The 15,857-nt window shown below is 39.4% G+C and overlaps 1 protein-coding gene across 4 annotated transcripts in view; it reads right to left on the bottom strand.

Moving 5' to 3' along the window:
* Nucleotides 1–9,185, bottom strand: part of TMEM273 (transmembrane protein 273) — a 53,763-nt gene extending 44,578 nt beyond the window's left edge. For 2 of the 4 annotated variants that reach the window (XM_072627484.1, XM_072627490.1), the window contains exon 1: nt 9,054–9,178. In XM_072627484.1, the coding sequence (XP_072483585.1) occupies nt 9,054–9,099 (46 nt within the window). In that variant the 5' untranslated portion in view covers nt 9,100–9,178. Of the gene's footprint in view, nt 1–9,053 lie in introns of all 4 variants that reach the window. The other 2 variants (XR_011971395.1, XM_072627481.1) reach the window with 2 other exon arrangements.
* Between the last annotated feature and the right edge of the window lie 6,672 nt (nt 9,186–15,857).

Here is a 15,857-nt window from a genome sequence, read left to right as displayed (position 1 = left end):
ATGTCATCTGGTCCAACTCCCATTTTTCAGATGAAGAAACTTCAGCTCAGAGGCATCAAAAGTAACTTGGCTAAAGTCTCACCAATAGTATTGGCTACCCTAGCATGCTTTATTCCATGTCAAAGATCTCCCACTGGTAAAGAAATATATTTCCTTACGGAAATCATACTAGTATCCTCTTTGAATGAGAATGGGTGGGAAGGAAGAAGGAAAGAGATGGAGTTTTTCAGAATAACTAATAAATGATTATAAATTATCCTGGAAAGAGAAAGTGTCACTTAAATGCTAAGTAGAATGGCTATTGTTATTCATGCAATATTCATATCCTTCTTTAGCCTCTGGGAGGTTAAGATCCAAATATTTGTATATATGCATGTGTACATATATGTATGTATGTGTATATATGTATATGTGTGTATGTTGTGTGCATGTGTGTATATGTGTGTGGGGGTGTATATGTGTGTGTTTATATGCATGTGTATGTATTACATATATGTGTGTATGGAAGGATGAGGTACCAGACACTGAAGTTCTTGCCCAGGCTGTACTACCAAGCATTCAAACTATGCTTCAGAGAGCCCAACCCCGATGGGCTGGCCACGTTGTTCAAATACAAAACGTACACTTGCCAAAAAGACTATTTTATGGAGAACTCACATGGGGCAGGTGATCACATGGTGGCCAGAAGAAACGATACAAGGTCACTCTCAAGAACTTTGGATTTGACTATGCAACATGGGAGACACTGGCACAGGATTGCTCAGCATGGCGTGCCCACATCAGAAAAGGTGCTGTGCTCTTTGAGCAAGGCAGAATTGAGACAGCACAAAGTAAATGTAGGATACGTAAATTTGGAGTATCCACGCTAAAAATTCTTAAGGAAAATCTGTGCCCAACCTGTGGTAGAGCGTTCCAAGCTCGTATTGGTCCCATCAGTCACAGTCGTGCACAATGAAATCTCACTTTATCATCGTGATGTCATTTTGGTCCTCTTTGAAATGAAGGATAACAACCAAACAACGTGTGTATGTATATGCATAATACACACACACACACACACACACACACACATACATAATCCTTTCAAAGAATGTGGCATTCCTCAGAAATTATGTAGGCAGAACTTTTAGATTATAAAAGTTTTGTCTCATCATTTGCCTCAGCTTTTTGACTCAGATTGGTATGACAGAGACCATAAACTGAGCACTGAAAATGTCAGGTGAAAGATTGTAAATGTCGGATATAGTAGAGCTCTTCAAAGGTACTCACTGGTCCCAATCACCAGTCATATCTAGAAATTTTTGCTCCAGGGCAAAGGATATTAAGTATATCCTGAATTGAAAGGGTAGGAGGGAGTGTGGGAGGAGCTCAGCCCAGGTGATCATCTGGTAGTTTCTCATTTTACCTAATTATTCTTGCTAATTAGGTACAAAAGTCTGTGTCAACTTTATACAGTCTGTCTTGAAAAAAAATCTTTACAAAGACTTTTGGGACACTCTCTATTTATTCTAGATATTGTTTTTCTAAACACTTGTCCTCTTCCCCAATAGAATGTAAGATCATTTTGAGTAGAGGTTATTTTCTTCCTTGTATTTGTAGCCCCAGCGCCTAGCACTCTGTCTGGAACATAGTAAGAGCTTAACAAAACACGCTGATTGTTTTTCATAATGTTGAAGGACTAGAAATGCTGCCAACGCCCTTTAAGTTTGGCACAGAGCTAAGCTGGCCCTACCTCCATTGCAGCTTGGCAAATCACCCTCCTCCCCCAACACCTGACTCCACCACTTTCCTCCAACAGAACAATCAAGCACATGACCTCAAGATAGGTATTCAGAGCTACAGAGCCTGAAATCTATGATCTACCTGCCTGTCTTCTGTTCAGTGATTCATGACTTCAGAGAGGAAGCATGTAGTTGAGATTATAGCCACTCAGGGGCTTCCTTCCTGCCTCGTGCAAAGAAACTGAATTGTGCTTTCAGAGGCCCCCGTAACTGGACAACTTAATCATATTGTGGCAGTATTGAGTACTGTTTTCATTTATTTCTTTGGGTTCTTATTTTTGTTGTTGTTTTTTTCTGAAAGTGTTCAGAACCTTTAGATGTGGGGTTGAGAGGGAAAGTCAGGAAGGGGTAAGAAGGGTGAGAAGAACATTTGCCAAGACAAGAGGAAAGTTGGGGACAGTAAGGCCCCCTGTGTACGTCCATAAGATGACAAAAGGCTTAAATAAGCGTTTCTTCTGTGCCTGAATAAGGGGAAGGAACTGTCAGAAAAGGTCTTTATTTAAAGATCTTCAGGACTAAGAGTCTAAGAATAAAAGTGATGACTTTGGCTTCTAACATAAAAACGAATTTAATTCTCCTTTCCCTTGCTTCTGCCATCTTTTCATTATAAATTAAAAAAGAAAAAACTTCCTAACAGATCTTTCCCCATCTTTAATTATTCTGGCTCTGCACATGAGGAATGTTTTAAGTACTGGGACATAATAAAAGTGATATTGTATTACATTTATTACCATGATTACAATAATACATTGATTTCAGGATGTGCTTTCCATAAGAATTAAAATGGAGACAGATTGGTTTTGTGGTTGGAGTTAAGTTTTACAGGAATATTTTGAGTAGGTTACTGTAGTATCTTTAGATTGTATTGTTAGCTTTTTATTTTTTATTTTTTAAGTAGTAGCCTTAAGAAAACGATCAGGACTGTATTAAATGCTTTTGAAAAAAATTTTTTTATCACTACTGATTGGTTTGTTGCTGAGTTGTTTCAGTCATGTTCTACTCTCTGTGACTTGATCTGAGGTTTTCTTGGCAAAGATAGTGGAATGGTTTATCATTTCCTTCTCCAGATCATTTGACAGATGAGGAAACTGAGGCAAACAGGGTTAAGCAACTTGCCCAGGGTCACACAGCTATTAAGTATCTGAGTCCAGATATGAACTCAGGTCTTCCTGATTCCATACCTGTAACTCTATCCACTGTTACCTAACTGCCCCTGTTACCATCATTAATAATCACATTTTTTTTTCTTTTACCTAGGAAAGCAAATCAAAATCTTTGGTTCTCTCATTTATGTTTTCAAAGTTTAAAAAGCAGGTCACTATTGAAATATCAGAAGTTTATTTCAGTACAAAAATCTTGAAATGTTTCTTCTATTAACTGTCAGGCATCACCATCTTGTAATAATCGCTAGCATTTACATACATAGCACTCTTTGCAAAATGCTTTATGAATACAAATCTCATTTTAATCTTACAACAACCCAGAAAGGTAAGTGCTATTATTATCACCGTTTTATAGATAAGGAAATTGAAACAGGCAGAGGTTAAATGACTTGCCCAGGGACACCCAGCTAGTAAGTGTCTGCAGTTAGATTTGAAGACAGATCTTTCTAATTCTAGGTCCAATGTTCTATGTACTCTACCACCTTGCTGCATCTAGGCATGCCTACCCATTTTACAGATGAAAAAACTGCGACAGAGAGTGGAAGCTTACCCTGACACCTGGAAAATCAACAGGTAGTCCTCACCACCCAGCAAAAGCCCCAAGACGTCCAGCTCTCAAGAGCTACAAAGGCCAACCTTTGTCTTCTATCTGCCCAACGTTCAGGGCTAGGTCAATTTCCTCAGCCTTCTCTTGATTTCTCTATTACCTTAAGCCTTTGTATGAACTTCCTTCACACTCTCTGCACCTCAGTTTCCTTATTTATAAAGTGGGAGTAGTAGCAAACAAATCTCCAGCTAAAGCTCAAAGAAGACCATGTATAATATAGATGTAAATGCTCTGCAAATCTTAACATGCTATATAAATGTTCGCTACCATTGCTGCTATTGTTGCTGATCATGCTATTATCTCTTGAACCTAGGTTACTGTCCCAGCTGCCTCACCTTGTTAACCTCTGTCCTTACACTCCTCATCCAGGCCTTTCAAGACTATTTCATTACATCTAAACCTGTTTAAAAATTGAGTTTTATGGGGGCAGAATAAAGATGACAGACTTTCTAGAGCTCTGCCTCCAAGCCCAGTAAAAAATGACTAAACAAATTCTGGAGCTGCGGGATCCACAGAATGACAGAGCGAAGCAATTCTCGAGCCCAAGACAGCCCAGAAGTTCACTGGGAAATGTCTATTGCTACATGCAGGGGGCAGGGCACAGAGGGGACCTGAGCAGGCCTTGGGGCAACTGAATCTTGGGCATCTGTGGGGGTCTCCAGATTTCATGACCCCAAAACACTGAGGACAAATTGGAAGTTCAATGGAAAAAGCCCTTGGGACTAGTATGGGAGAGTGAAGTGGTCAGACTACAGCCCCAGGGTGGCAGACAGGGAAGGAGGTGAGGAACCCACAGTAGAAGCAGGGGCAGCAGCAGCAACTGTGTCTGGAGCTCTGGGCCCACAGAGAGTAAGGGAATGGAGTGGCTGACAGTACACCCTCCCACCCCCACTGGAAGCAGAGATCTGCCTTAAACAAAGAGCCCAAAAGTCAAGTAAATGGCTGGAGAAATAAGCAAAAAATGGAAAAAGAATCAGACTACAGAATCTTACTTTGGTGACAAGGAAGATCAAAGCATGCAAAGAGAAGAAAACAAAGTCAAAGCTCCTCCATCCAAAGTGTCCAAGAAAAATATGAATTGCTCTCAGGCCATGGAAAAGCTCAAAAAGGATTTTGAAAATCAAGTAAGAGAAATAGAGCAAAAATTGGGAAGAGAAATGAGAGCAATACAAGAAAATTATGAAAAATGAGTCAACTTCTTGCCAAAAGAGACCCAAAAACATGCTGAAGAAAATAATACTCTAAAAAATAGACTAACCTATTAGTTAGTCCAAAAAGTCAAAAAAGAGATCCAAAAAGTCAATGAAGAGAAGAATGCCCTAAAGAGCAAAATTGGCCAGATGGAAAAAGAGGTCCCAAAGCTCACTGAAGAAAATAATTCCTTAAAGATTAGAATGGAGCAGATGGAAGCTAATGACTTTATGAAAAATCAAGAAATTATAAAACAAAACCAAAGGGACAAAAAAATAGCAGACAGTGAGAGACAATTTAAAAATTATGGGACTACATGAAAACCCTGCTCAAAAAAAAAGAGCCTAGCCATAATTTTTCAAGAAATTATCAAGGAAAACTACCCTGATATTTTAGCACTGGAGAGTAAAATAAATATTGAAAAAATCCACAGATTGCCTCCTGAAGGAGATCCAAAAAGAAAAACTCCTAGGAATATTGTAGCCAAATTCCAGAGTTCTCAGATCAAGGAGAGGATATAGCAGGCAGACAGAAAGAAACAATCTGAGTACTGTGGAAATACAATCAGGATATTGTGGAAATACAATCAGGATAACATAAGATCTAGAAGCTTCTACAATAAAGCATCAAAAGGCTTGGAATATTATATTCCAGAAGTCAAAGGAGCTGGGATTAAAACCAAGAATAACCTACCCAGCAAAACTGAGGATATAATATTTCAGGAGAACAAATGGTCATTCAGCAAAATCGAGGACTTTCAAGCATTCTTGATGGAAAGACCACAGATGAATAGAAAATTTGACTTTCAAACACAAGAATCAAGAGAAGCATGAAAAGTTAAACAGAAAATAAAAATCATAAGGGACTTACTGAAGTTGAACTGTTTATGGAAGATAATATTTGTAACTTGAGACTTTTCTCAGTATTTGGGTAGTTGGAGGGATTATATTCATATAGATAGGGTGAGTTGAATAGGAAAGGATGATATCTCAAAAAATAAAATTAAGGGATGAGAGAGGAATATAATGGGAGGAGAAAGGGAGAAATAGAATGGGGCAAATTGTCTCCCACATAAAAAAAGCAAGAAAAAGCTTTTTCAATGGATGGGAAGAGTGGGGAGGTAAGAGGGGAAAAGTGAACTTTACTCTCATCACATTAGTCTTAAGGAGAGAATAACATGCATACTCAATTTGTTATGAAAATCTATATTACACTACAGTAAAGGATGGGAAAAGGGAATAAGTGGGGTGGGAGATCATAGAAGGGGGGCAAATAGGAGCAGGGGATAATTAGAAGTAAACACTGTTGAGGAAGGATAGGGTCAAAAGAGAATAGAATAAATGGGGGGCAGGATAAGATGGAGGGAAATATAGTTAGCCTTTCACAACATGACTTTTATGGAAGTCTTTTGCATAACTACATGTGTATAGCATATATTGAATTACTTGCCTCCTCAATGGGGATGGGTGGGGAGGGAGGAAGGGAGAGGAGTTGGAACTCAAAAGTTTTGAAAACGAATGTTAAAACTTGTTTAACATGCAACTTGAAAATAAGATATACAGGCAATGAGCAATCTATCTTGTCCTACAAGAAAATAAAGGGGATGGGGATAAGAGAAGAGAGGGGTGTGATAGAAGGGAGGGCAGATTGGGGCAAGGGGTAATCAGAATGTATGCTGTTTTCGGGTGGGTGGAGGGGAGAGATAGGGAGAAAATTTAGAACTCAAAATCTTGTGGAAATGAATGTTGAAAACTAAAAATAAACAAACAAATAAATGAATGAGTGAACAGATAGATATTTATTTTATTTCCCTAAAATAAAAAAGAATATAGACTAATTATATTAAAAGAATGCCCTCAATAAAATAAAAAACCCCTCTGAATTTGACATTATGGAAGGAGGTGTAAGTTCTAAGTTTTGTTTTTAATTGAATTCAGCCTCTTTCTTTGTTTCTTTGTTTTTGCTTAAACCAGTTGGTACATACAGGATTAGGATAGGTCCTATGACTTTTATTGATATAGAGAACTCTGGGGGGAGGAAGGGGTGGAGTTAAGTGGCACAGTGGTTAAAGTATAGGGTCTAGGGTCAGGAAGACTTAAAGTTCAAATCCATCTTCAGACATTTACTAGCTTTGTGACCCTAGGCAAGTCACTTAGCCCTGTTTGCCTCAGTTTTCTCATCTGCAAGATGAGTGGAGAAAAAAATGCACTCCAGCATCTTTGCCAAGAAAACCCAAAATGGGGTTACAAAGAGTTGGACCTGACTGACCAAACTATCTGCATGACCTTAGGTCAGTCACTTAACTTTGCTAGACTCTCTCATCTATATGATGAGGGGACTGGACTAGAGAGACAATGAGGACTCCTCCAGGTTTAAATCCTCAGTCTTATGCTCATAGTTGACAAGTTATGAAAGAATAGCAGAGTGGGAAAATGGGAAAAGGACTGGACTACATAGTGGAACATCAAGGTTTGAATCTCAGCTCCATCACTTATAACTTGTAAGATCCTTAACCACTGTGACCTCAATTTCCCAAAAGTTGGTGGGGTTTAGTCAGTTGTGCTCCAAAGCAAGCCTGCAACAGTACTTTTGGAACAAAGCAGCATCACCAACTGGGGCAAGCTTGTGCCCCAGAAATCAACTGTATAATTTATGATATGAAAATAATATCAAAAGTAATTAAGAAAAATTCAGTTGAATGTGGGATGGGTAGGAATGGTTATTATAGTGGTTTAGTCAATAGATTCTCAGAATTAGAAGGCATCTCAGAGGTCATTTATTCCAGCCCATGGGATTTCAGTTCCTGTTTGCTTTCTACACCAGCAGATCAGCTTCAGAAAGTCTCCCTTCCACAGTGTCCAGGAGGAAAAGTAGTAGAAGGAGATAGTAAGGAGTAGTACCACTTAAGAATTTCTTTATGAAACAGAGGAGGGAAACAAACAGGCTGTCATCTGTTCTCCCCATATTCAACAGGAACCTGGGTCTTCTCTTCTCTGATTCTGAAGTTTAGAGAAGTAATGTGACCTATCTAAGATCACACAGCTAGGAAGAGGGAATATAAGGATTTGAAGCAGGCAGGCACTAATAGGATCATAGACCAAAGCTGTAACTAAGGGCAATTGAAACTTGGTACTAGGGTGCTAACATTGGGTAAGAAGATATTTCCTCCCCCTAATTTCTCACCCTGTAATGAGATACCATCCTTCTTCCACAGTGCTTGAGGCAGCTTGGTGAAATGGAAAGAAGTAGAGCTTTAGTGTGCTGGTGTATGTCTGTAGTCCCCTATACCTGGGAAACTAAGACTGGAGGATCCCTCTAGTTCTAGAATCCTCAGCTTCAATGAGCTGCATCAATCCGGTGTCTATAGTAAGTCCAAAACCAATATGGTGAACCTTTGTGAGTGGAAGACCACACTGCCTAAAGAGGAGCAAACTTATCCAGCTTGGAAAAACAGAAAGTTAAATAGCTTCAATGCCAATCAGTATTGAGATTAGACCTATGACTGGTCACTACACTTTGTGAGCCTGGGTGGGACAGGCAGACCTAGGAAAGGAAGAAACAAAGAGAAAGAAACAAATAAACAGGAAAAAAAGAGAAATAAACAAAGAAGTAGATGAAGGAAGGATGGAAAGAAGGAAGAAAGGAAGGGAGGGAGGGAGAGAGGGAGGAGGGAGGGAAGGAGAAAGGAGCTTCTACTTTGTAGGAATGCATGGGTTAAATTTTTGTACCTGTAGATATCTCATTGTGAGGCAAAGCCCCAGTCACCCTTCCTTGTTTAAGCTCTTCCACTGGGTCCTTTTCAGACCTAATCTATACATCTATTTTTTAAGCATTCTATTTCAATAAGACTAGCTTTCACATTGGTTGGTAAATACTGAACCAGAAAGGAGGACAGATCGTGGAAAAAAGCCCTTTGGGCAGCTAAGGGCATTACACAAAGCTCATAAGTGCGAAACTGAACCTCATAACAAGCCTGGCTTCCATATTTGGCAGTTCAAGCTTAAATCTGAAGAAGAAAAACCATGATCTTATTAGTATCTATGTCAGTTAAGAGCCTCAGGAGGCATAAATGAGGACAGGCATCCAGCCTTCCCTTCACCCCTGTGAAGAGTCACACACACACCCCCACGCTCACCTGTCTCCTCTTCAGCAAGTTATAGCTCAGTCAAATCACACCAAGAACCTTTCTCTGTAAACAGGAGGAAATGGGACTGAAGGAGAATTCAAAGAGAAAAGAAGAACCAAGCTGACTTCTTGAAAACTTAACCTTCTGCAGAAGGGGCAAGCAATGTTGCTGCTGCTGATACTTACTTAAGAAAAGAAGAAGAATCTTTGGGATCCCAGGACCCAAGGCCATCCCGACTGCCCAGCTGTGCTGGACGGCTCACCCACAGCAGCTCAGCTAATGCATGAACTGTCATCCAAAGGAGCTGGGGCCAAGCCACATCACGTGATTGGGAACGGAAACAAACAGCAGCCACATCCTGGGAGGGAGATGCGCTTAGGCTTCCTCATTTGTCATTTGTAGCCCTTTCCAAGGAAGGGATTATAAACATCCTGACCTTGCTTTCCTAGAATCTGGGATGATAGATAATGATTTTTTTTTTAATGACTTTCAGTTTTGACATTAGTATATAGAACATGGAGCCAATTTAGTGACATGGGAAATAGACAACTGGACTTGGAGTCAGAAATACTTGCATTTGAATCCTGCCCCCCTTCTGGACACTTGCTAGCTGGGTGACCCTAAACAAGTCACTGAACTTCTCTCATTCTCAGTTTCCTTATCCGTAAATGGGGACAATAGTAACACCTTGCCTTTCAGGGTTGTTGTGAGGATCAAATGAGGTAACATAAGTGCTTTGTAAACTTTCAAGAGCTGCATAAATGCTATATATCATTATTCCATACTGCATCAAACATGCAGAAAACAGTAAGAAATGTAAAGGCAATCAAAATATAGAAAATGAGTGTAGTAGTAACTGCTCCAACCAAGTCTGTGGGAGAGATTGGTGCTAAGTAAATGAGATCATACTAACTCATGATTATATAAATGTTTTCCTCTCTGAAACTTAAACACAAACGACTTGCTCCTGGGTCACGTAGGTAATAGGTATCAGAAGCAGGATTCGAATCTAGGTCTCCTGATTCCAAGTCTGTTACTGCAATTCACTTCCTCATTAGATAACATGGATTTTACAAAAATAACTTTATGATCTTAGAGAGAATAACATTCTATACATGCAAAGAATTGTATGACTCAGTTCTAGCCTCCATTTTCTCCTTAGAGTTCAGCTTGTCCCTTTAAGTTTTCCATCCATCCATGAAGTAACCATCTGTATCGATGCCTCCATTACTGACATAGGACCAAAATGCTGTCACAGTATCACACGGGAAAAGGGATTGCTTTCTCCAATAGAATTCTTTCAATAGTTTTAAAAAGCTCTGAAACCGGGGCATGATGAGGAAACCCACTTGTCACTTTCCATCTAGCAGTGTGGACTCTCTCAAGTACCTTTTCTGGGTACAAGGAAAAGCTTTCCATAAGAGGAACCCTGAAGTTCCTTTCAGCTATAATATTCCATACTTTATAATTCTGTGGTTCTTCTGAACCCAGATAGTCAGAGTGGGGGAAACCGTTGGTCAAGATGGGATCCCTGTATCATATGCTGCTGCATTCTCTTAACAACACATTTTCTCTTTGCCATTTCCTCCTCCAGCTCTTTTCACAGACGAGGAACTGACTTACCCAGGGTCACACAGCTAGTAAGTGTCTGAGCCTAGATTGAACTCAAGAAGATGAGTCTTCCTAATTTCAAGCCCAGTGTTCTATCCACTGCACCCTCCAGTTTCCCAATAGAGAAGTCTGGAGGCCAAAATTAAGCTTTTATTAAAAATATATATCATCTTTCTTGATCCTCACAACAATCTTTTCAAGCAGAACCTTCACGGATTATTATTGTCATTTTACAGATGAAGAAACTCAGACTCAGAATAATTCAGTAACTTGCCATTGTCATGTAGCTGGTATCAGAAGCAGAATCTGAACCCAAGGCCACTATTCTATCCACTACATACCCTGCTCCATCCTATTCTACCCTACCAATTCTCTACTCTTTTGTTGTGGTTCAGTCATTTCATTCATGTCTGACTCTTGGTGACCCCATTTAGGTTTTTCTTGGCAAAGATTCTGGAATGGTTTGTCATTTCCTTCTCCAGATCATTTGACAGATGAGGAAACTGAGGCAAACAGGATTAAGCAACATGCCCAGGGTCACACAGCTACTAAGTATCTGAGGTAAGATTTGAATTCAGGTCTTCCTGATTCCATGCGTATAACTCTATCCACTGTGCCACCCACTAACTAGTGGACAATCTTAGCAAATCTCTCCAGTGATACCATCTAGAATAGTCCAAGTCTATATAAGCAGAAATTTTTATGTAATATAATCTTTTTGCCAGGACTTCTTAAGTAATTAGAGAAGAAGAATTATTTGGTACTAGAGTTTATAGACTGACTCTCTAAATTGCCTAGATACTTGTATCACAGACCATTCATTTCCTTTTGTTCATCAAAATGTCCTCTCTGTCTTCTTTGATCTAAGTAAATGATAGTACATGTGGTAATTGAGGATGGGATTTTTCAGGGGAAATCACAGAGGGTAGAGTATTCCCGTAATAAACCTACACTTATGTTCATAAATACACATCTCAAGAAGATAATTTTTTTCCTCTAAGTCCTTGACCTGAAATTAGCCTATGGTGCATCAAAACATCATGTGGTTGTAAGATCAAAGTCTTCACTTGTGAAAAATAAGAGAAAAAGGTGACTGTCATCATCATCAAAAATTTAATAAGCACATGGTTTTATGACAAATAATATTAAAATCAAGTTTAAAAAGCATAGCCTCTGTTCTTTAGAAACCTACGGAATAAGAAAATATTTAAAGCATTTGTGCATCCATCAGATATTAACTACCTGGTATGAGTAGAACACTGTGCAGGGCACTGAGAGATTTTTTTTTTAAGTTTAGGTAATGTACAAATCTTCATAGAGATTATGGCCTAGAAGGGGATTAAGACTTGATGTTCAGGAAGACAAGGACCTCTGGTGTGAAGGCTTGCTGAGCCCTCTTCAGACCTGCTCATCCACCTTTTGCGTCCCCCTGATTCACCCAACTCTTACCTCTGGTTCCAAGAAGCTGTAGCGTGTGCAAAGGCCATACCACAGTAAAACTATCTTGACAGGTTTAGGGTAACTGGCAGGCCTCCAATCCATCAGCGAGTTAGGGGGGCATATCTACCTCAGCATGTGAAGACTTCCTCCAGCAGAATGGGTAGATGAGAACAATTTGTTTCAATGGACATGAAGATGACTGAGGCAGGCACTGTGGAATGTTAAGAGTTTGGTCAGACATTGAAGATGGCAAAGTCATCCATTGCATCCAGAACCATTGCCATCATTCTGACTTTTGTCTTGCCAATGAACTTCACTGACTCTGGAAGAGAAAGTGAGGCTGATAACTTTGTACAACTCTGACTTATTTAAATCCAATTCACCTGCGAATCAAGACATCACCTCATGATGTCATTGGTCCTTTGAAACATGGACAAGCAACAAGCCATGAATATAGATGACAATAATATTCATGATACAATAAATTTAATAGAAAATATACAAAACAAAGTGCTGTGAGATAAGAGGGAAGAAAATATTGTTGATTTGGGGTGGGAGGGTCACAGAAGCTTTATTCAACAAATCAATCCATCAGTGAGCATGTATCGAACACTTACAATGTGCCAGAGGCTGTGCCAAGTATATAAATACCAAGAATGAAATCATTCATCCTTCTAACAGTCTTAGGATGTTAAGTCCTACAAAGGAAACAGTTATGAGGGTATCTCCTTATTCCCTTGGTATTGATCCTTGAAGGAGCATTAGAACACAACTCTTCTAGAAGTTAGGGATATAGGAATATAGGCATTCTGAAGTTCAGAAATGAGGTCCAAACTAGGTGCAGAGATTTAGGCACCATTGGAAAAGAAGTTGCTGAGCCATGGGACTGAGAAAAGGATCAAGTATTCTCCCCTGGAAAATATACATTTAAACAACTTTGAACATTGAAAATAATATCAATGGTGAATAAAATCAAAGGAATTCTACTTTGTAGGGTGTTGAGTGAGAAGTATATATTCAGACACCATGAAGATAGATCAAGGGGAGGGTGAATTTAAAATTCTTTGATGTCAACAAGCATTGGTGAATTTCTACAGTCTAGCAAGTATATGGAGGTTAAAGAGAAGAAAGGTTGGAGTCAATGAAGTCTTAGGGCTGTGAAATGTAGCCCATGAATAATTATATTTTGTAAATGGATGCAGAGGGGGAAAAATGTTCATCTTTTATATCCCTGATTCTAGAAGCTTATTCTTAAAGATTGATTTTTATGATGTCATATGTAAAAATCGACTCTCAGTGTACCCTGGAATCTCATATTTCATCAAAAGTACCATAACATAGGAGAGCACAAATGAGGTAGATTTAGGGTTGAAGAAAACTCATTTGGAGAAAACAAATATCCTCCCCAAAGGACTTTCCCTTTATATCTAAACCAAAAGTAATTCATTTGGATGTCTCACACGTAGAGAATGGTTCCGGCCTGTAAGACCCCAAGCACTTTACTGATATTAATGAGGTCTCCCGACACTGTCGGGAAGGAGTAAATCTGTGCCTAACACACAGTGAGTAGAAAGAAACGAGCTAAATGTGGGCAGGGGTCCTGAGAGCCATGATCTTCTTTTACCACTGGGCCAAACTCTTTCACCCCCAAATTTGTCATTACAACCTCAATGAAATTCACCAGGAAATCTCACCTCCCTTGGTGATGGCCATCTTGTAAATCAGTCAATCAGTGTAGAAATATTTATTACAGAAAGAAACCGTTGCCTAGTGTGTCCCTGTGGTCATGGAAAGAGGCCTTTTATCGTCTATAAGCATTTTACAAGGAGTCAAGGGCTTCACTGCAAATGGGGAAATAATTCTCCCTGGAGGAGTATGGGGAGACGAGAGGGCAACGTAGAAGGCCCAATGGGCATGTCTATGCTGTAACCCTGATTGTGACTGATCCAAGGGGAAGAGCGTGCATGCTGATTCTTCATCCCCCTTCTCCTTTCTCACTTTTACTCTGTTCCCCCAGGTTACTGCCAAGCCCTGTGAATAAAAACTACACAGCAAAGTGTAGTCAGCCCCATCACAAGCTATCTCTGGGTCATCTAAGACAGAGTCAGGAAATGGCAAACCACTCCAGTATCTATACCAAGAAACTCTCAAATGAGGTCACAAAGAGTCAGACATGACTGAAATGACTGAGCAAAAATGGACCCTGAAGAAATGATATTTTATATATATGTGCGTGTGTGTGTGTATGTATCCATGTTACCATATAAGGGTGTTAAATATGGTCAATAAAACTATTATAAAAGTATTACCCTACTCCCTATGATATTCATCCTTGACTTGGGGAGGCTCAGAGTCACATTTTCACATAGTCTGGGGCCTCTGATCTCCTCAGAACACACAAGATGCTCCTCAGCACAATTTCAGAAAATTTCAGTAAATCCCAAGACAGGATAACAAAATTATTCACTTATGGAAGTGAATGTTGAAAACTTAAATTAAATTAATTTATTTTAAAAAAGAAAATAAAATCCCACCACCTGCAAGAAACTTTTTCTAATCCCTCTTAAATCTAGTGCCTTCATCTGTTGGTTATTTCCTGGTATCCTGCATATAATTTGTTTGTACTCAAGTTGTTTGCATGTTGTCTCTATCAGACCACGAGCTACTCAGGGACATGCAGGGACTATCTTTTGTCTTTCTTTGTATCCCCAAAACTTAGCATAGTGCCTGGCTATATTACAGAATAAGATGTTTATTAACTAACCCCTCTTCATGCTTTATACCTGTGACACGATTCAAAGCTTCTACTGTAAGATTTTGCCTTTGCCAATGAGATGAGTGGTCAAATCCAGGTCATTGGTGTTAGAGGCATCTCTGGAACCTAGCCTTAATCTCTGAATGGATGTTGCCTCGATCAAACTGCGACCTGTTAAAGACCTAACGAATGAATACCTTCATTCAGTCGATTTTTTTGGTTACATATGACATCATAAAAATCAATCTTTAAGAATAAGCTTCTAGAATCAGGGATAAAAAAGATGAACATTTTTCCTCCTCTGCATCCGTTTACAAAATATATTTATTCCTGGGCTACATTTCACAGCCCTAAGACTTCATTGACTCCAACCTTTCTTCTCTTTAACCTCCAAAGACCTCCATAAAGACCTCCATAGCTTCAAAAGGACAAGGTGTCCCACTGAATCCTGGGTCATGTCCAGTCATCCCAATGTATATCTTGCCACTAGACTCAGGCGGTCATCCTACAAATGGCTCTGGAGGAGAAAGTCTGGTGACTTTACACAGCCTCCCTCATTTAAATCCCATTCTCTCGCATATCATAGCATCACCTCCCTGATGTCATGGTCCTCTTTGAGAACAAAGGATGAAAATCAGCGACATGTGTACTTATTGCAGTCAGCTTAGTTGTATTCAATTGTGTATGGGGAGGAGGGACACATTGAAGAACAGCTGATGAGAAAAACACTTCAGTTGTGTTGTCTCATTGTTTTTTTTTTTCCTGTGGCTGTTTTTTCTTAGTTTCAGTATAGATGACAATCAAATAAGCTGACATAATATTCTGAAAGTGTATCCCTACCTGCAAGACATGGTTTTCCTTTGCCCATAGGCATTTTGTTTACTTGACACATTTACTTGACTTACATAGACCAACATGGATACATGTTGTCCATTGTTGACACAACAGTTGAGCATCACTTGTTCAAGTAGTTTGAGAGTGAAAGAGGAAAGATGTTGGACAATGGCTAAAAGGGGCAGGAAAGGATATTAAAAGATTGTCAAAACAGGGATGATATAAGTTTTAAGATAGAAGAGAGAGTTCTATAATAGGGAAATCAATCTATTTCATTCATGTTGGTACTCTTTACATCAATGATGATTACAACCCCTCTGCAATATCACCATACTGCAGATGGTTCTCC

The sequence above is a fragment of the Notamacropus eugenii genome, chromosome 1, assembly GCF_028372415.1.
Source record: "Notamacropus eugenii isolate mMacEug1 chromosome 1, mMacEug1.pri_v2, whole genome shotgun sequence".
NCBI classification, from domain to species: Eukaryota; Metazoa; Chordata; class Mammalia; order Diprotodontia; family Macropodidae; genus Notamacropus; species Notamacropus eugenii.
This window is presented reverse-complemented; position numbering and strand designations above follow the sequence as displayed.